At 38.3% G+C, this 22,253-nt stretch overlaps 1 protein-coding gene across 1 annotated transcript; it reads right to left on the reverse strand.

Moving 5' to 3' along the window:
- Nucleotides 1-1,979: 1,979 nt before the first annotated feature.
- Nucleotides 1,980-20,848, reverse strand: LOC138396846 (liprin-beta-1-like). The gene is given in 13 exon segments (XM_069490533.1): nt 1,980-2,087; nt 2,229-2,294; nt 2,975-3,126; nt 4,108-4,118; nt 4,428-4,575; nt 5,437-5,602; nt 7,443-7,535; nt 11,596-11,727; nt 12,680-12,793; nt 13,890-13,976; nt 16,579-16,751; nt 16,754-16,783; nt 20,785-20,848. Coding segments are annotated over 13 exon segments (1,344 nt in total).
- Nucleotides 20,849-22,253: the final 1,405 nt, after the last annotated feature.

Raw genomic sequence — 22,253 nt, forward strand, 5'->3', positions numbered from 1 at the left:
ACTAAAGACAGTGCCCAAAGTGTTCCACATGACCAAGCCCTAAACTGCCCAGGTCCTGTTACACCAAGACATGAAAGTAATGTAATGCTACTTTTTGCCCCTATAATCAGACTTGCTCTGCCCCAGTGATTTTTCACTCACAATAAAAACTTTCTACTTCAAAAGCTCAAAACTGCTCTCTGTGCCGCCGCCTTTGGCAGTACAGGGAGTAGTCGCTGGCCAGCTAATAAAGCCTCCTGATTTGGCTCAATTTGGTCTTTAAGTGGTCATTTCTCATGTCTCAGACCATAACAAATATCAGCAGTGCATGATATTTGTAGATAAAATACATCAAAAATTTTTCAACCTTATTATGTATCATCAATTAGTTATGTTATATTGTCCTGAATAAAGAATTTTTGGCATCTGTAACCGTCTTCTGGTATTCTCAATCGGGTTCTGTTAATAACAACAAATTGAGTTTTTCAAGTGGTGACACATAGTCATATTAAAATAAAACCCAGGCTGGGCACGGTGGCTCACGCCTGTAATCCTAGCACTCTGGGAGGCTGAGGCGGGTGGATCGCTTGAGCTCAGGAGTTGGAGACCAGCCTGAGAAAGAGCGAGACCCCCATTTCTACTAAAAATAGAAAGAAATTATCTGGCCAACTAAAAATATATATAGAAAAAAATTAGCCAGGCATGCTGGCGCAGGCCTGTAGTCCCAGCTACTCAGGAGGCTGAGACAGAAGTATAGCTTGGGCCCAGGAGTTGGAGGTTGCTGTGAGCTAGGCTGATGCCACGGCATTCACTCTAGCCCGGGTAACAGAACGAGACTGTGTTTCAAAACAATAAAATAAAACCCAACTACAGTAAGAGGCCAATACAGGTACCAAGTAATGAATGGTAGGCTACCATGAGGAATTACGTAGCACTGAATAAAAAATAGAATATTTTTTCTAATATTCCTAAAAAAATAAATACAATGGGAGATTTTTGTTGCAGCTTTCTATTTTCCTTACAAAGAATATTGGGGCCCATTGCTAGCTACAGAAAAACATGAACTCCATTTTATCGTCACCAAATAGCCATTATAAAACTCATTTTGCAGCCTCAATTTTTTGAACTCTGATTGAAACATAATATTCAGAAAAATATTCAGATTTTTAAAAAGCTCCATTCACTGATAGCCCAAGAAATGTACACTTAATATGTTTAGGCAGATTATTATTATTTTGATGTAATCATGTATTTTAAAAGACAAAAATAAGAAACTTAACACTGTAAAGATTTTTGTTTTGTTTTTGGATTATTCAGAAATTATTTCTACAAATTTTTTGGAAGAAGGAGCTTATAGATATAGTCAAGTTAATAGTATACTAATGTCCCTCGAGTTCTTCCTTATGAGATAAAAGGATTACACGATTATGGCTGAAATTCTTTAACTGCTCAACAATTTTGTGGTGTTTCATCAAAAGAGGAGTTTTTCCTATATATTAATTTAGCCCCAATGATCAACATTGTTAAAATTCAGTTGTGGTGAAAGAAAGATCATTCTGACCTCTTCAGGAACCAGCTGGTATAAGAAATTTTGATCACCGTATTTTTTTTAAAATGTGATCTTTTCACCAACTTCCTTATGTCACAAAAAAAGTGCTCTATTTTCTCCACACTGTCTATACACATATATTTAGAAAAATACATAAAAAGACAAGAAGAGGCAAGTAGAGGCGTGGCTGGCATTTAGTGGTACACTGAATGCTTTTTAAAGGAATCCCACATACCGATTTTGAAAGCACAAAATGTCATACTTACGCAGCTGCAGTGAACCCAGATGTGACAAAATCATTCACACACTGGTTCCTGCTCCCCAAATGCTCCATACTGTGGATGTGAATCAAAAAACTGTGATAAAAGCCTCATCTTAAACGCAACACTTTATTAAACAGAATATATTACAGATTTGTACATTAAATAGGGAAAAACAATTACACTCTCATTCACAAGTGTCCAGGTGCTGGGGTCAAACATCTGAGTCTGTCTGTGATGCTGGCACTGGGGGAGTGGGCAGCAAAGTCTTTAAACATGTCGTCTTCTTTTAACAGGGGCTGGAAAACAAGGACATGGGGAGTCACACACTGAAAGCCCGGAGCTCAGAACTGTGCATTCCCCAAAATGCGTGCCGTCCTTTGGGGTTATTCTGAAAGACATTTTTAAAATAATATTTTCAATTCATTTTACCAACTTACTGTCAGATTGTCGATGCCTTCAGAGAACGCATCCATTTGTCTCACTGTCCCTTCTGAATTTTCCATCTGCAAACAAACCACAACATGACATACTCATTTTCATAATTTCAAGGAATGTGCAGCAAAATGAACAAAACTCTAAGAAGAGATAATGCAAATGGTATTGAATGGGGTAGGAGCAACGGGACACTTTTCATGATCATCTCCTCTCAGCGCTATTAGAAGTGAAAAATTAGAAGCAACATTTGACTGACACATCTAGTCTAATGACTTTGGTAACAGTACCAAAAGGAGTTCTGGGTAAGAGAGCTATATGCAGTCTCGCGAGTTTAATATAAAAGGTTAGGATGACCTGTCCATTTCTGACTTGTTTTAATACATAGATTTCCCTAATACTGAGAGGGTAGAAGACAGCTAAATAACACAGGCTTTGGAGCCGGCCTGACAGGTTGGAGACCCTGGGCAAGTCATGCACACTCTCCACGCCTCAGATTTCTTATCTTTAAAATGAGGATAACAACACTCTCTATGTCTTAAGATTTCCATGAACATTACTATCCAGTAAGTGCTTAGGATAGTACCTGGAATGTAGCAAGTGATCTGAAAGTACTTACTATTACTTTATTATCTTTATTTTTAGTTATCTGAGGAGATAATCCCTGATTAGCAGGCGCAGTGTACAAAGTTTCCACTTAGTGTTTGAGTGCTGGAAGCACATTCAAAGAGATATATAGGATTATATTTACGGGCTCTAACCAGTCCAAATCACCTTTGTCACACAGGTGCATGTCCAAACCAGTTCCAGAGGCTTTCTTAGATGCACTTCCTGATGCCTGTCTCAATTCCACTGCACAAACATATTCTTTACCATCGTCTTGTTTCAGTGGCACAATCATAGCTCACTGCAGCCTCAAACTCCTGGGCTCAAGTGATCCTCCTACCTCAGTCTCCTGAGTAGCTGGGACTACAGGCAAGGACCACCACAACCTAACTTTTCCATTTTTTGTAGAGACAGAGTCTGGCTATGTTGCTCAGGCTGGTCTTGAACTCCTGGCCTCAAGTGATCCTCTCGCCTTTGCCTCCCAAAGTGCTGGGATTACAGGTATGAGCCACCATGCCCAACCATTCTTAATACATAAAACATTATGTAGTCTTGATAAATCTAAGAATTCTGGTAGAATTTATTTCTTTAAGTGCTTTCAGAGTCTCCATGAATTACTAATGCTTGTTGAGTAGTTATTGTCTGCCAGACACTTAACACATACTAAGTCATTTAATCTTCACAATCCCCTTTTCGAGTAGGTACTAATTACTATGATGAGAAAACTAAGGCACAGAGCACGGAAGTCATTGCTCAAGGTCACTCAACTGGTAGAAAGTCGTAAGGCCAGAAATCAAATCCTAGTTGTCTCATTTTAGAGCCTACTCTTAACCACCATGCCATCCCATCTTTCCAAAGCTATGCTAAAGAGTACTTATAATTATTGTCTGTGTAGAATTTAAGTCCAAGAACCGTTCTGATACAGATGTTGTTGACGCTTTAGCTCTGGCTCCTCAACTAGTTCCCATAGCCCTCACCTTCTGTATAGTTGTTCACCAACCATTGACAAATTGCACCACTCTAGAGATAATGGACCCATCCAGTAGCCCAGCATAACCAATGACTTTGTTTAACCCAATGACAGTACTACTACAGGAGCTCATGAGGCTTTGAGGAGTAGTACAGATGCAAAAGTCCATTAGTTTGGCTGTTCTTACTTGCTAGACTGTCCCAAATCTCAAGGCCAATCCAATGGGGGCCCTGCAGTTGCCCCTGTCCCTCTTCTTTTGAATTCAGACTCAGACATGCTATCTGCATTGAATGTTGTTGACAACTAACTTCTCCAACATCTGAAGAAGACACAACACACATTGCCTTATTAATACCTAGGGAGGCCTTAGACTTGCTAATCAGAACATTTTTAGCTGGCACATATATTGCAGCCTATCCTCTTTGTATGTCATTAACTTACACATACAAGTTTAAACTCTAACTGAGACCCAGTGAGTTAATGAATCCCAAATCACAACCTTCCTTCCATAATAAGAATATAAAAGTCTTACAATTCCATACCCATTTTTAGCCAGTTTTCCAATTATCGCTACATTTGAGCCACATGTAAGACAAGGCCCAGTTGACTTGCTCACTCTTTTACTTACCTTCGAAAGAGTTTCATGATACCTCTGAATTTCTTTTTGGAATCCTGAGATGGTGGAGATCCCAAAGAGGTACTGTTCCCCCGTGAACCTTTCTGCTTAGAGGATGCAGCCAGATCCAGGTGCTCTGCTGTCTCCTTTTCTGTGTCAGCTATGCCAAGAACAGAACAAAGATTTGATGAATTTTTAAATATGGTATGAACAGGATTAGGTGTTAATTTTCTTGGTGTTAGCAACTGTTAAGAATTCTTCTTCTGTTGGTCTATAAATCAGTGATTTACAAAGAGCACCCCGTAAATATTAAATATGGAACACAAATGTATGTTCTGCTCTACAGTTTATTGTGAGTAAAGTTAATAAACTTAAAATTGCAACTCCTTTGAAGATTAAAAGAGTGTGAAGGATTGCCATATTCTTTCCTCAAGTGATTTGAATTCATAATATTAATAAAATTAGTCTCAACATTGCTGTGGCATTTGGTACCGTTGAACTACTTCCTACATCCTTTAAAATCATCTCTTTTAGCATCATGTCACGATACTCTCCTTCTCCTAGATCTGTCAACTGATAGTTCCTTCTTTGCTGTAGCACTCCTGTTCTCTTCTCCTCCTCCATTCTGCTCCAAGAGTCTGTTCTAAGTTCACTCTGCAGGATCTCTTGACAAGCTCACCCAACTCTATAAGCTCATCACTAAATAATGGCTTTACTCATTTATAAGTAGGTGGCATTAAAATGACTGGGCCTCAACTTTCTCTCCAGCCTCAGTATCTGAATGTGTATATTCCCAATTCAGTGTGCCATTCTCGTGATGAGAATTTACAATTTAGTAATCTAAAAGGACCACCCAATAAAGTACGGAATTGTCCTTCTCCAGCTGCAGAAGAGGAAGGTAATGGATTCCCAGGCACAGTAAAGAGTTGTGGAGAATCCCCTGCAGGCCTGGGCCGAGCTGGTTTATGGTACTCTCTCTTTGATGCTAAAATTACACATTGACTAACATCAGTCTCTTTACAGATTTTGGAGGATTTTAACAAGAAAACAAATGTTAAACATACATTCTTACCTCTATTGAGAATTTCAATCTCTTTTCTTTTCATCTTGCAAACAAATTTTTTTTGTAGCCTTCTTATTTCAGATTCCTTTTCTTCCAGTCGTTGTTTTGAAGATGCCACTTCATCCTATAAATTATAAATTCATTTTAAAACAGTAGATTATGACTAAAAGAGAATATTCAGAAAGCATCTGAGCTCTTTAAATCAATAATTAGATTTTACAGATGAAGCAACAATCTACAAGAATTCAGACACAAACATCTGAAATCAGGGGCAATGAGAAGCAGGAAGCAAGACTATTAATAGAAGTCCAATTAATAATAGTCATGCTTTATTTATTTCAAGTTTCGTTGTGATCAAATTAAAAATAGATCTTTTACAGTGTAATTAAGACCAAGAGAGCCCTAAAGATTAAATCTCATGTTAAATACTAAAAAACAATATGTGTGTATATATATATATATATATATATAAGTTAATCAAGGAAGATAATCAAATTAGATATTCAGTGTCATGAAAGCAAAATAAATCCAAATTGGAAGAGACTTTCTTGACATTCACTCAGCGTTTCAAGATAGCACTCATGCTCCTTGGACAAGCAGAGAGCTTACGTAGTGGGTATAGTAGCAAGTCATGACCAACTTTAGCCAAATCTCAGAACTAAATAATTCATCTTCATCACTAAGATGAAAGAACAGAATCTCCTAAAATCAATGGGAAAAAATACATTTAGGAAACACACTTTTAAGTCCTCTTTTTATTTTTTAACTACGCAACTGTAAAAGATTCCAAGTCCATTGACCTACTTATTAATGTTTTAATGTCAGTTTTACTTTAGTAAAGAATTAGCTTTAGCAAATTTAACTTTTGTTGGCTGCATTTAACATGAAAAATAGAGTTATGCAATGATAATAGGTATATCTTTATATTCAATAACCCATTTCATTTTCAGAGGTTTCTAAAGATATTTATTACACATGATACTATGTGAAAACATAGCTCTCCAAAAACGTTAGGCTGACTTACAGCAAGAGTGGACGACAAGTACAAGAAATTTTCAGTAGCACTAGCAAAAATACTGCCCTTTTCTCACAGTACTGTTTCTAAGCAGTAATTTTTATTCACTGCCATGATATAGTAAAGTGCTGTATATTTATTTACCTTCAAGTAAGTTGCTAAGGAGAAAAGCTGTCTCTGCTGTTGATATGCAAGAGAATTCTTTCAGAGGTGAGCTTCTACAATTATTTTACCATGGTTGGGTCTCAGATAGTCTAAGACTGTTAGATTTAATTTCTAAATTAATACTTTTATTCACCTGCTTATTATTTTTCACTATTTCATATCTTTCTGAAAACAATATTAGGGATCACGCCATCCCTTTAATCAGCTTGAAATGTATTTTTCCTAAACAGGTGACGCACATACAAAATGAATGCACACACCACTAAAACCACCATCACAGCAAAACGACACAAGACAGAAAGCAACAGGCCGTGGATCCCATGACCCAAGTCTTCTGCCCCATCAGTGACTCCCATTTTTGTTCCATCTGTTGATTTTCTCCCATTTTTGTTCCGTCTGCTGACCCACCTTGATTTTCATGCTAGAAAGCTTGGCCATTCAAGACTGGTACAGACAGAGACAGAGGAGTGAAAGCAAACTATAGATATTAATAGAAAAAGACAAGCTAAAGAACCAAGAGAATAGCATCAGTTTAGAAAGGAGGTTGGCTGTCACTTACAGAAATGACAGGTTATGTTCTGTCACATTAGTTAAGCCCTGGTTTTTATTCAGAACACCAGTGTTTAAATTCAAGAAGCTTCCCAGCTTCGGGGAAAACTTCATTCACTTACAAAATACCTTCTTCCTCATATATTAAGCAGAAAACATATTTTACTTATATTACTGGTTATACATGAGTAGTAGAACCATTTTTTTAAATCTTTTAACCAGTGAGAAAACTTACTTTGGTTGATTTAAGCTTTTTTTCGTACTCAGTTCTTTCACTGTCCATTTCACTGACTTTTAACCTCGAATCATTGACCTCCTGAATTAGCCTCTGTCCAAAAAGAAACAAGGAAATACATTAGGAAAGTGGTAACACAGTTATCTATTCCAAAATAGCAGCTTGGTAATTTAAAGAAGTCAATGGCGCCTAGGTTAAAGTTGTATGAATTAGATGAGACAAATGGAAATGAACGTATCCCTTAAGAACCAACACATCTTTCCATTTAAAACACTGCTTTAAATCCCCAATGCCCTGCTCTAAAGTGAGGGGCTTATGAAAATAAAAGGTGACTATAATTTTGATTAAGAAAGGTAGCTTAATATCTGACTTACTATGATCTATCAGATATTTCTAGACTAAAATTGACTACACGAACTCCGTCTTTTAAAATAAGCCACATTCTTTAGTAATGCCATTTACCTTTAGGGCTTTTTCAGTGATATATGGGTATTTATAAAAATATTTTTTATAATTTTTTCATTTGTCTACAAAAATACAGATTGCTTATCAACCCAGTCTGGGAGAATGGAGTAAAATTTGAATCCTTTAAACCAGATTTTCCACTTGAAGGTGGATGAGGGCCTATAGTTTACACATATATTCAGTATTATACTACAATTTTATATTTGTAGAATGAAAGAGAAAGCAATCCTGATGTTTTCATAATACAATACAATTTGACACCTTTCCTATAGACACTTCTTACAACAGACTAATTTACTTGTAAAACTTGCCTAAATATTCTAAGGAGTAGTCTCGTATTTATGGCCAGAGCCTAGAAAGTAGGAAAAGGAAATTAGAGTGCTAAACAGTAACAACTCCTCCAAAAGAGAAGCTCAAATATTCTGTGCAGGAGGCCATTTTTTTATCATAAGCAACAACAATCCCTCTAATGGTGAATATGTTTGGCTCCTCTCTTTTTACAAGAGGCCACTAATTCATAAACTACATAATAGAATTATACAAGCGTGCAAAAAAAAAAAAAAAAAAAAAAAACCAGAACAATACTATAAAAAGTAAAACTTTGTGAACAGGGATTATTCTAAACTTCCAAGTGTAATAATTAAAGTTCACAAACACTAGGAAAGGGACGCTACAATGAAATACACTTCCCAGCAAACCCACAGGCTTTTATATTGTGATCTCTTGTAAAGTGGGGAAAAGTACTACCTACCATTATTATGTAATTACTCCTTAATAATTATATTTCAATAACAGAAAAATCTATTTTCTCCTTTTATGAATGAGGTCAAGAACTGTTTCACATGATTCAATAACATTTTATTTGTGATTCCTTATCTAACAGCTCAGGATTCAAGTTTTTAAAATAAGCCAGTTTCTCTCACTTATTTAAATGAATCATTTCTGCATGATATGACTCCTTAGTGATCTCCCTTCATCAATATGGGGTATGTGGATGTATATTTAGAAGGTGTCCCAAAGGTCTCCACACATAGGGAAAATGGGAAATCGTAGCTGTATGTTTATTTACAAAATAGCCATTACACAATTTTATAAAATTTTTCCTTTGTATGGCAACTCCACATAAATATATAGTTATACTTTACCACTTTCAGAAATAGTGACAATTTGCAAAGAAAAAACAACTGAAGAAAATGGAGTTACAAACTGGTATCCTTTTCCTATTTTAAAAAAACTACCTCATTATCTTTTGCAGCAACACTTTAAACATGAATCCAGATTTTCACGCTGAAAAAAAAAAAAAAAAATCTTCTCTTCCCGTGACAACTCAGGCTGGAAAATCTGGAAATAGCACCTTCATGTGAAACTTTTAACAATAAAATACAAATTATTTTAATTAATTTCTTATCAAAAGTTCAGTTCTTTAAAAAAGAAAATCCCTATTAAGTTTCCCTTTTCCGAGAACTCTTCAGAGCTCCCAAGGAACTCCATCTCTGACGTGTGTGTTCTCACCAGAAGGGGGCAGTGGTGAGCGATGCTAACCATCTCCCATCTATAATAACTGAGACAGGCAAGTCCTGAATTTTCCAAGGTTTAAAGACTTTTATTCCTAATCCTTTGGAAATGCCTATACTTCTTCCTCGCGGCAATATTTTCTTACAAATTAATATCAAAATAATCGAAAATTCTAAGACAAAGTTAAATATTTTGAATTCAGGAAATATCCAGGGAAATATTTTGCTTTTATGAAGGAAAGAATAACAGGAACATAATAATATTCAATTCAGTTTTAATTCTGAGCACTATTTTAATTATTTTTATATATAACATCACAAAGTTTATCAACTCTTCCATAATCTCCCACTACATGCGTACTATGTTTTACCAATAGCATTGAATTTTTATTAGAAAATGATCAGGCATTGAGTTTACTGGAAGTTTGATGACAAGATCACTTTGCATGTGATTGGGAATGCATGGGAAAGTAAGGAAGCAGTGGGGGAAAAGTTTGATACAAACGGCAGCCAAACTCAAGGGATGTAAATATTACTCTGGAGTCTTACCCCTCAAAAAAAACCCAAAAACATTTGGTTACCATCTTGTACCCAAGTTAAACTAACAACAGTCATGCAGGCTAAGACTTCCCCTAGACCTTGCGTGCACACGGAGAAAGGCCACCTCTGTGCCCATCTACCGTAATTTCTTCCCTGCAGCAGAGCTAGCCCCACTGCCCTGTTGTTTATCTGTTGACTGAGTTCTACTACTGCCTTTTATAGCAACTAAGGGATCAGGGAACGACAAAAAAGAGGAGAAAGAGGAAAACATCAGAGCAGATTTTTAAAGAAAGCACAAAAGCAAGAATTTTAAAACTGAGTAACTTTCTAAGTCTTATATTAAGAGCTCCTGTCTCGAGGATCGCTTGAGCTCAGGAGTTTGAGGTTGCTGTGAGCTAGGCTGACGCCACAGCACTCACTCTAGCCTGGGCAACAGAGTGAGACTCTGTCTCAAAAAAAAAAAAAAAAAAAAGAGCTCCTGTCTCAATCAGATGAGAAACATGCTCATATAGGTGATTGACAAAGAGCTTTAAGATTAAAACATGAACCCAGTAAGAGATTTCCTTTTGCTTGGGGAGGAAGCAAGACATATACCAAGACTTCCCATTACAGTTGGATTTTGACAGAAAATTTGATTTTGAAAATAGCAATGGAGTAAACCTCATTATCTCCAACTCTATAAAGACCTTTCATAGAGTGGATAATATAGGTAATGTGCCCGGTATCATGATGGCATACAGTCAGCATAAAATAAATGTCTGAGATAAAGATAGAGAGGAAGAATAAAGCATTTCCTCTCCTCTCTCCTTCTTGGTATCCATCTTCTAATCCAGTGTGACACCTCTCCACATTCCAACCAAAGAAAGAAAACAGAAAAAAGGAGGGAAGATGGCCCTCAGAAGGAATTGCTGCAGGTCTTTACATTTCATTTCAAATGAATAGATTTCAGAAGGATATGCTCTCTCCTCCAACCCACAAAACAAACAAACTAGAAGGCCTAGATTAACAATAAAATAGAGAAAACAAACAAAAAGCTTGTTTATCCACTAAAATGGGTACTTCAAGGTGTAGAATACACCTCAAATTAATAAAGGTATAGTAAGCCTTATTTAACTGGAATGATTTGTGTGTTGAATAGACCAAAAGTAGAAGGCCTAATTAACTGACCTCCAAAAGTTCTGTGATTTTATGATAATATAAGCATCTTCTCGATACAAATAAGCAAAATCCAATGACATAGTAAATCATCAGGGTGCCTAAATAATTACTAGTAAAACCATGCATTTAAATGCATTATTTACAAAATTAAGAAAACCAGTATGGACAAATGGATGGATGGATGGATGGATGATCCAAATATCCTAAAGTCAAAAGTATTTTTAAAGGGTAATGGAAAGATTAATATTGCATATCAAAAGTCTTAACAAAATTTTTTTTAAATAAAAATTGCCATTTGCATTTAGTGATCAGATGTCAATGTAAATAAAGTTTATTCTTAAAACGAAGCAGGGTGAGGGCATAGAGTAATTAACTACCTCCCCTGCACACACCTCCAAGGAATTTCAACTTTGCCATAGGACTGTAGGTGAGAGGTGGGGGTGGGAAAAGAGAGACAGACAGAGAGACGGGTTCACCTCTATGTCTCTAAACCTGTCTTCATAATCCACTTTGTCCTTCTCCACAGCCATCACTTTTAACTTCAAGTCACAAATTTCAGCCAACAGATGCAATCTCTCAGTTTTAAAAGAAGTTCTGCTCAGAAGTTCCTATTAGAATTTAAGAGATACATTGAAAATTGTTTTATTAGAAGCAGCCACATGTGAGTTTATTTCATTTATGTGTACAAAGCAGCACCAATCAAGTAAAGGATGCAGTAAAGTATAATTACTGAATATATACAATTAAAACATTATTAACTTTAGTTACCCTTCTTTGAGAATCAATAAACACATGTCAGTATTTTGGGGGAGTTATATAGATGTTATGTAGTTACATAGTTATACATATTATGTAGATACACACACATATATAAACCTTATATATTCTTAAGCCTGATGATAACATTGATGATGATGATGGTGACATTGTGTTTACTATGTGCCAGGTGTTGTTGTGACATATAGTCTTTTAATCCTCCTGGCAATCTTATGAGGTAGAAATTCCTATTATCTTTATTCAAAAGATGAGGAAGCTGACAAACAGAAAGGTTAAGAATTTTCCGAAAGTTATACAGCAAGGGCATGGCAGACCAGGAATTCAGACCTGAGTGTTTTGCTCCAGTGTGTACGTTATCTGCTATATTACAGAGCCTCTCATATGTGAGCACCGTGTGTGCGGGCACATGTCTATATACATTATCAGTTTGTTTCCCCAATAACAAAAGTCATATGTAGTACTTGTCTTTTTTCTTAATCATAAAATATATGCTCTTGGATGAGAGTTAGAAAACCACCTGAATGCCAAAAAAAAAAAAAGAAAGAAAAAAAATTAAAATAACCTAAAATCCTATTAATATTTTATTCCAGATGCTAATGACATAAATATTTTATATTGTGTGTGTGTTTTGAGACTCTGCTATTCTAGGTGTTTGCACAAAATGTGCTGGTCTAAGTCAATCTCCAAATTTACTGCTGCCTCACAGCAAACACAACATAGAAATGTAGCATCTCAAATAACTCAGCTGAAATAGCCCACCTTGGTGCTGGCTTCCGCACGAGCCTGCAGCAGCATTTCTTCTGTGGCATTCAACTTCTCTCTGTGCTCTTGGACACAAAGCTCCAAATCTCTAATCTTCTCCCGCTGAGCCTCCAGCTGGCCTGCTAACACACTTATCTGTATTTGGAGTAAAATACAGCAACGAGTTAGAAAGAATGTGGGTCCTACTGCATACTTTATTTCTCTAAATGGAACAAGCACTGCAATGATCCCACCACTCAGACGGTTGTAAAGAAGAATAATCTGAAAATTTACAAGGTGACAGTGGTCCTTCACATTCCTATTTATATGTAGCTTTTTGATCTAAAGAGTCCTATACAATTTCGGAGAAAGTTAGCATTGATTAGGGATGTACAGTGCTTTATAGGTTAAGACCATTTCAACCATTTATGAGAGAGTGTGTGTGCATACTAATTATCTTTCTGGGGACAGGGGACCATAGTATTAGAGGTTCAGAGAGGAAATGAAGTTAATGTTTGAAAGAGAAATTATCAAGGACTATTCCAATTAGGATACTTCAAGAAGAATAAGGAAAAGAAACCAGAAAATTCAAATTCCATGAGATCTTTCAAGATGATTCAGATCAGAACTCAACACATTCAAAGGCCTGTGAGGATCTAGCTATTGGGTGATTCCTTCAACCTCAGTGCTTATTGCAAATCTCTGAGTTTTTCCTCAATAATCACCAGCCTAGAAAATATACGTCAATTCATTTAGCTCAAAATACAAAAGACAAATAACTGCCAAACATTTTAAAACATTATAAAGAAACAAACTCAAATTTAGCCCACAAGCAAGATCCACTCACTGTTGTGTTTTGTCTGGCCCATGGTATCATTTGAAAAAATTAAAAGTCTATATCCAGATTCAGAAATATACAATAATTTTCAGATTTTTATACTACAGATATTCATATGTTTGAATTCCTGCTATATATTGAAAATCAGATCAGATGACAGATGAGATCAAAAAGTCACCTCAGATGACACTGGGCCTCTATTCAGACTGGCCCTGGAGGAGCTGAGGCTGAGTCAGGGCGGCTCCCTCCAGACTGCGTGCACACGGCCCTGTGCTGCCCCAGCCTCACCATTCCCTGCTGCACTTACTGCCATGACCAGTCTGGGGACTGTAAGCATTGGAATTTGTCATCCCAGTTTAAAATAGTCTTTATAAGTATGTTGTGAGGAAAGATCAACACTTTAAAATCACTTGCCTGATGAATGAAGGATTCTGTATTATTTTCTAAACGTGCCAGCCTTTCCTGATACACGTCTCCGTTCCCAGGAAGGTGTCCATTTGTCTGAAAAAGGAAATAATATGGGTGAGGTTGACCCTCTTTAAGATCGATGTATTGTGGGCAAATGAAAGTCACGTGTCTTTAATCCAAGGAGCCTGAACTGAATTCAGCACAGCTGTCATTGCCAAACAGAAAATAGGAGAATGGAATTTGGTTCATTTACCTCAAAATAGGTTAAGACAGGCACATGAAGCCTTTAGACATGTTTTCGCCAAACTACACAACAATTTCTTATCAAGGAGAGAATAATGACCCCAAAGGAACGGTGGCTGGTAATATTCTTCATTGACAGTAAACCCACACCCAGGAGCAGGCAAAGTTTTGTGAGTGTGCGGTGGACACCCAGAACTGTTGAAGCCCTTCTCTCTGCCCCAGAAAACTCAAACACGCAGTCCACAAATGACGTCCCTGGTAGCACTGACTAGCCATGCTTATCAGCATTTTATCACTTTCTGTCTTAAACTCATTAACTTCTTGTGAGTTTGCTTGTCTGTACAATGGCATGTTCAGCTCCTGGGCAGAGCCTGCAAATCGTCTTGTGCCCTCCCTAGCACCTGGCTCCTCTGCATATATTGATGCTCACTCTTTCGTCCCCTCCCTCCTGCCCCCGCTTTTAAATATGATTTGGGTATATTTACGCATGGTATAAATGCCACAGGAAATAGAGATTGAGAAAGAAAGTATAGAATTTTTTTCTTTTCTCTGCGGTCATATGCAAGTCATGAAAGACACATAAAAACATCATTTGGAAACATGTAGTGGTATATGTGACTTTTAATAGCTTTTAAATGGTTCATAACCATAAAATATATGATCCCATTAGATTTCCTCATTTCTTATTCAAATACAATAGGAATAAAAGCCAGTTGGAATCCAAAATAGTTAAATGGGGCCATCTAGAGTTCAATTTAAAAAGCAACCGAGGCCGGATGTGGTGGTTCACGCCTGTAATCCTAGCACTCTGGGATGTCGAGGCAGAAAGATTGCTTGAGGTTGGGAGTTCAAGACCAGCCGAAGCAAGAAAATAGAAAAAAGTAGCTGGGTGTTGTGCTTGCCTGTAGTCCCAGCTACTCAAGAAGCTGAGGCAGGAGAATTGCTCGAGCCCAGGCGCTGTGGCCAGTTTACCTGGCATGTTTCAGAATCAGTGAAGCAGCCAAAGTGCCTCGAGTGGACTGAAAAGGGGGAAGCATTGTAATGAGAGGTGAGGTCCGAGAGTCACAGGGAACCAATCCCATAAGGCCTTGCATCCCACGGTAAGCACTTTGGCTATTACTCTGAATAAGATGTGGTGCCATTGACAATTTCTGAAAAAATGTCAAAACTTTAACCACAGGTACTCTCTTAAGTTATTACCGTCACTGGCGGCCTCTGGATGTGGGTTAGGAGAATAGGTTCCTCTAACAATAGTAAATTCCTTTCTCACTACATGCTAAATATTCAGAAAAACATGCAGTAAAGAAGGGTGAGATAGGATGTAAAATGGGCTAAGGAATATGTTAGAAAACACCTAATTTCAGAGCAGGAGGCCATCCCCAAAGAAATCAGCAAACCTGGACACTTAAATCTCCGGAGGACAAACTTGCAAAGTAAATATAAAGTATAATGGCAAGCCATCCTATATTTTAAAAAAGTAAAATATCTCTGGTTGTGAAGGTGGTGTGGCTGTACCAGCATAAAAGGATGGATGGTACTATCTGCACTCAGAAGGGGACAGGTAAAATGGGTGGGAACATAAGTATTTATGCCACATCACATGAAAACAGGTTGTACTATCAAGCTTCCCTAAGCAAGTGGCTTCATTTCCACCACAGATCCAAAATCAGAATTGATTCTTTCATACCATGTTCATTAGTTTTTATATAAACACAATCAACTCACAAGCATATTAGTGCATCTTACTGAAAATTGAGTGTCCTTTAAACGCTTACGAAATACTATCATTCCTACCCTTCTCTTCGAATCTGTTTTTGTGATATTCTTTAGATTTTATGTGATCATCACATATTAAAACCGTGGTATTTACCACTGAGACCAGAGAAAGGGCAGCTCTTCCATGGCATCAATTTGGGGGAAGGATGCCTAGAAAGAGGCCTTGCTGTTCAGTGAGTCACACTCAACTCCATTTAACTCAAGAACTAGAATTGAAATGATTGCCATAAACCACTAGATGGCGCTTCCTATCAAGGACTGCCACAAACCTCTGTTGCTTTCTCAAGTGTCTATTCATTACACTTTCCATTTGGAATTGCCATCGGGTGCTTCAGAGTGAACTTCCCAATGTGACTGAGAAAACATCTGTTATGTGCAAGGTTCTTTCTCTTACAGGACTGTTTGTGGTGAGCCACTGTAGGCCATTCAGGCACAGTCTAAAAGCCCTTTTGATGGGCAAACTCAGGTGACCTGTCAGCAATCATAAAACGCAGACTAACAGCACTTTGTAAACAGTTATCTTTAGAGTCAAAATGAAATTGGAATCTCTTAAGGGACAAAATCAGAGTAAATCTCTTGTCTTACAATTTTTTTTTTCTTGTTATAGTCACCTATGCTATGTTCTGAACTTTGGAATAAGCAACAAAAGATTCACAACACAGCCTGTAACATCTACCATTGGATTCTGAAGCCATTGAACAAGCACTTCTGCTGTTGAGTGTGGGATCTGGCATCTCAGGCCTTCCTTCTCATCTGTTTCCATCCCCTCTAACAGTCCAGACAGGTCTTCCACAAGGTGCAGAGCTTGCAAGCTTCCTGTGAACAGAGAAGTGGAAGACAGGCAATCAGAAACCCATTGGAATATTCCAGAGCCTTAGAATCTAGGTTAAAGGAAAAATCACAGAGAGAGACAATGGGATTTATGTTAGATAAAATACCAGAGCTGAAGGCGATAAACCAGTCTAACCACACTGAGGAATAATCAAAACAAGGAACAAGAAAACAATAATTCAATCATGTAAATCTCTATAAGTCATAGCCATTTGGTGCAAAAATAAAAACCATATAATTGGTGGTAAATATCAATGGTCCAATACCTAACAAGGAGGCCAACTGTGTAGTATAGAAAGATAAAGAGCCTGGTGGACTTTGGTGTGAGGTGTGCTGGCCTCACGGAAACCATGGATAAGGTGGCAGATGAGGCCAAGTGGAACCATGCATATACAGACCATAAAATCTTCAAAAATCCCTGAAAAGGATTTATACTGAAGTAGAAGCTGCATAGCACAACTTCAAAGCCATGAAGGCCACCTTCCACTTAACTTACTGGAATTTAATCTCCAGATTTCACAGAATTACATGTGTGCATTTGTGTATGTATGTGCGAAGCATATGTGTCTAAACTTTTCCCCTATGATTTCATTTGCAGCCCAGCATCAAATGCTCTTGTTAATATCAGCCTTAAAAAACAGTTTTACACGCTGGGCACAGTGGCTCACACCTGTAATCCCAGCACTTTGGGAGGCTGAGGAAAGAGGATTGCTTGAGCCCAGTGGTTCAAGACCAGCCTGGGCTGTAACAGAGTGAGACCCCTGTTTCAATAAAAATATAGAAAAATTAGATGGGCATGGTGGCTCACGGCTGTAGTCCCAGTTACTTGGGAGGCTGAAGCAGGAGGAGGGCTTGAGCCCAGGAGCTGGAGGTCACAGTGAGCTATGATGATGCCATTGCACTCTAGCTTGGGTAACACAGGGAAACCCTGTCTCAAAAAAAAAAGTTTTACAGCCACTTTTGTTTGTTATTACTTATAGGAGAAAACATTCTACTACTTTTAAATTCATACAACTGACCCACAACCCATTATGAAAACAATCATATATACCTCTCTATCGCTTTGATTTTTATTTTCAGTTCCGTCAGATACACATACTACATTTATACTTACAAATCAGTCACTGTGATGGTCAGGTTATCACCTCACATGTTTGAAGGGCTGCAATTGGATGATACACACAAACCAATGCCTGCGTTCTCTCCCCAGTTGGCCATCGGGCTTGATCAATTGTGACCATGGAAACAGAAATTCTTTCAGCTAGTCCATTCCACTGACTTTCCTAATACTGGACCAAATGATTTAGACCAGTATCTGCCAAACTCTAATCATAGTCACTGTTGACACGCTAGGCACAGTGCTGACTACATCACACAACCCTCTGAATCAATCCCCTAGCAGCCCTGTAGGCTGAGAGGGGAGGGAGGAACACAAGGGCATTAAAACCCAGTCAGGCTGTGGTGTTCTCTTCGGGCAGTTTTGAGCATTAGGATCACCTGATGATATTATTAAAAATATATGTGTCCGTGACAGTCCCTTCTGTTAAATTGCCTTCACAAAACAAGGCGGGCATAGGGGAGAGATGTATATTTAGAAAGTTTCCAAACATTTATAGTCATTTCTCCTCCTCTCCCTCCCACCCCAGTTAGAGAATTACCGAACTTAATTTAAAAACATATAAACCCAGGTCCTACCTACCCACAACGCTTCTCACTGACTTAGTTTGAGGTGGGACCTGGGGAATGTTTGTCTTTCTTAATAACTGTCTGAAAGGGTCTGAGACCCTGCTGGGGGCTAAGAAATAAAGACACTAATATGATACAATATATAAAATGTAAAACCTTCAAACACTATTCTAGAAATATCATTTCTCTCAACTAGAGTTTCTCTAAGAGTGTACGGTAACGATCTCTGGTAAAAGCCTAGAATTGGTTCTAGTAATATTTTCTGAAATCATGACAGAGTAAGTCCATATCTTTTCCACATAGTATTTTCAACTAGTATTTGGAAGCATGTTGCACGCCCTGAGCGAGAAAACACTTTTCTACATTAAACTTAACCTGTTCCTTGCCAGATTTGGTTGTTAGACTTTTGGTGTTCATGTTCACCCCCCCTAGACAAGTTTTAGCTTGCCAAGAACTCTTGAAAATGATATTACAAGAACTGAATGCAGTACTCTAATTTACAAAGGAGGTTAAATTGAAGTTGGGTCTCCAGGACATAGAAGTATAAAAAACTATGGCATGCCACTTCCCTTGGGAGAAAAAGAACCTTCTGAACAGGACTTAGAACAACCAAACAGAATAAGGTTAAATTTATGACCAGAAAAAATAAGCAGGTGGGGCCAGCACAACTAGAATCCAGGAGGAGTAGAGCTCAACTGCTTCTGACCTTGACCATTGCGGGGTGACAACCCCACCTACTGGTACATATGAATCCCTCTCCTCCTTATAATGGGTTCCTAAATACATAAAAGTTCCTCTCTTCAGACAAAAACTGTAATGTGACACGAGACCTCAGGTGTCCAGCATTCCTGGAGACCTCAAGGGTTCACTTGCTAGTCAGTCCCCTCTGCCACGGTGTGAGACAAAGCTGTGCTGGTTTACAGCCTTTGCTCTGCTTCCACGATAGACACCTGCTGAAGATCCTTGACAAGGGAGTGGTAGGATGAGATCCGTGTTTTAGAAAGGAGACTCTGGTGGGGTCGGGAAGGATAGACTAGAGCGGGAAAGCAAGAGTCTCAGGGGCGTTATGTGGAAAGGTTACTTGGTCATAGAAAGATAATGGTAGGACAGACAGGACAGATTTTAGAGAGGATAAAAAGAAAAGGCAGAATCTGGGAGGAGGCAGAATTTGCAGAACTTGATTAACTAAATGGGGAACATGAGGGACAAAATGTCTAAAATGATTTAAATTTCTGGCTTGGGAAAGTGTAGACGGAGGGTTACAAAATGAACTGAGAAAAAGACTATTAGAGGAACTTCCAAGGAAAGACAGTGAATGAGCTCAATGCTTTAAGTGATAACACTGATGTACTTATAGGACATTTCAAGGAGATATCTGGTTGTCAGTTAGAAATAGGGACTGGAAGCTTAGCAAAGAATTGGGATAGTAAATAGATGTAAATTGAACAAGCCAGGCTCAGTGACGCACAACTGTAGTCCCAGCCACTCGGGAGGCTGCGGCCCAAGGATGGCTTGAGCACAGGAGTTGGAGGCTGCAGTGAGCTATGATTGCACCTACGAACAGCCATTGCACTCCAGCTTCGGCAACACAGCAAGACCCTGTCTCTAAAGAATAACAAAATAAATGTAAGAGTCATCGGTGGAAAGTGAACGTCGATTCAAGGGAAGAGATGAGAACGTTCATGGATACTGGGCAGTGCAGTGTCCCTCAAAGTGTGGTCCACAGACCACGTACACCAGAATCCCCTGAGGTGCAGATTCTTTATCCTTGATCCAAGACCTAGGATGGAAGTGGAATTACTGATATTTTAAAATTAAGTTTGAGACTAATTCTGGCAGAAAATGAATAACAGAAATAAGGAGAAAATGAAGAAATGAAACCATGGGAAGCCAAAGGCATTGTAGAGAGCCCAGAAATGAAAGTAAGAAAGTGAAAAGGTAACAAGAGACTTGTAATGAAAAAGCCAAGCAAGCAGAGTAAATGTCATGATCCCGTATTTTTTTTTTTTTGTTTTTTTGGAGACAGAGTCTTGCTCTGTTGCGTGGGCTAGAGTGCCAGGACGTCAGCCTAGCTCACAGCAACCGCAAACTACTGGGCTTAAGCAATCCTTCTGCCTCAGCCTCCCAAGAAGCTGGGACTACAGGCATGCGCCACCATGCCCGGCTAATTTTTTCTATACATGTTTAGTTGTCCAGAGAATTTCTTTATATTTTTTAGTAGAGACGGGGTCTCGCTCTTGCTCAGGCTGGTCTTGAACTCCTGACCTCAAGTGATCCTCACACCTCGGCCTCCCAGAATGCTGGGACTACAGGCAAGAGCCACTGCGACCGGCAATGATTTTGTCTTTCAGAGGATGCAGATTACCTGCTCTGATGCCATACATCTTCTCTGATGCCGAAGCCAACATGTCACTTTCATCACTCATCATCTTTTTATGTGTCAAGCGCAAATTCCAACCTAGACCTGAAAAAATAATGATGTTGTCATTGTATCCTTTAAATGACACGGGCTTGCATGTGAGTTTGCTAATTCAGCTTCCAGTTAGAACTACACTTCACAGTAAAATATGGAAAGAGAACTTCAGAAGTAGTGGAGCTGAATCAACCTAACCATTCAGTACGCTGTGGCCAATCATCTGTAGCACAAGACCACATGCCATACCTGTGTCAGGTAATAAAGAAGATTCAGTTCTTGCCCTCAAGGTCCTTAACATCCAGTAGAATGGTCTCCATGCTCTATCTACTCCAGAGCTCTAGGACTCTGTGAAGTGCACCCGAGATGGCCGTGGAAGCTTGCTGGGGACATGAGAGGTGCTGGCTCATTCCTCCCTGTACCAGCCCCACCAATCTCTGCTCTCTTGTTTGCTTTTTTCTTTCTGCATAAGGGTTTGCTTTAAGAATTTTCTAACAAAAGGATTCACTAACATACATGCTAAACACACAGACACACACAAACCCCTAGTGGTATTTTGTAGTGTAATTATACCTATCAGTTGAGTGCTCATAGTGATTCTTACACTTTTATGTAAGTTATCCATAATCCTTAATAATGACAACAAACCTATAAAATGGATACATTCATCTCCATTTTACAAGTGAGGATCAAAGATGTTTGATTTTTACATGGAGCACATCAAGTAAATATAGCAAAGACTAGTTTTAATCTAGGTTTGTCTGACTTCCGGTATAACACTGAATTTCTGTTTATCTGATTTTATCTGAAGGACAGGTCTATGCTGAAATTGTGTAACAATCTACTCATTGTTTCACCTGTCAAAAATATTTTGAGATTATGCTTGTAAAACACTTGGTCATAGACAAGAATAAGATAAGATAATGTGATTTTCGACATTAATTAACGCATTTCAGGTACCAGACTAAGCACCCTTGTAGATTCTCTGAACAGACATGAATAAGGCTCTTGTTACCTTGCAGATGCTGTAGTACAGCAAATACCTGGAAAGAAAGGGCTCACTGTTTAACAGAAACCTTTGCCCTCTGTTTCCAAGCAGCCAGATCTCACTTACCACTTTATTTTCACAAATATGTTTATAGTTCTGGTATCAGTTTCTGGACTCAATTCTCTACTCTACATTTATTTTAACAAAATACCAAAAATTTGTTGGGAAATATTACTTTGATTTTAGAATAGTTTCATCTAATGGTTTTCTAGAACTTTACTCACTTCAGAAGGTATAAAATATCATTTTATGTGGAATACTACTGTACAAAAATACTCAAGGTATGCGTTTACAGTACCCAGAAACCGAGGAATCAACAAATAGGTTATGAACCGAGGTTGTTCTAACAAATTGACTTGCACACTCAGCCAGT

Source organism: Eulemur rufifrons, chromosome 16, assembly GCF_041146395.1.
Source record: "Eulemur rufifrons isolate Redbay chromosome 16, OSU_ERuf_1, whole genome shotgun sequence".
NCBI classification, from domain to species: Eukaryota; Metazoa; Chordata; class Mammalia; order Primates; family Lemuridae; genus Eulemur; species Eulemur rufifrons.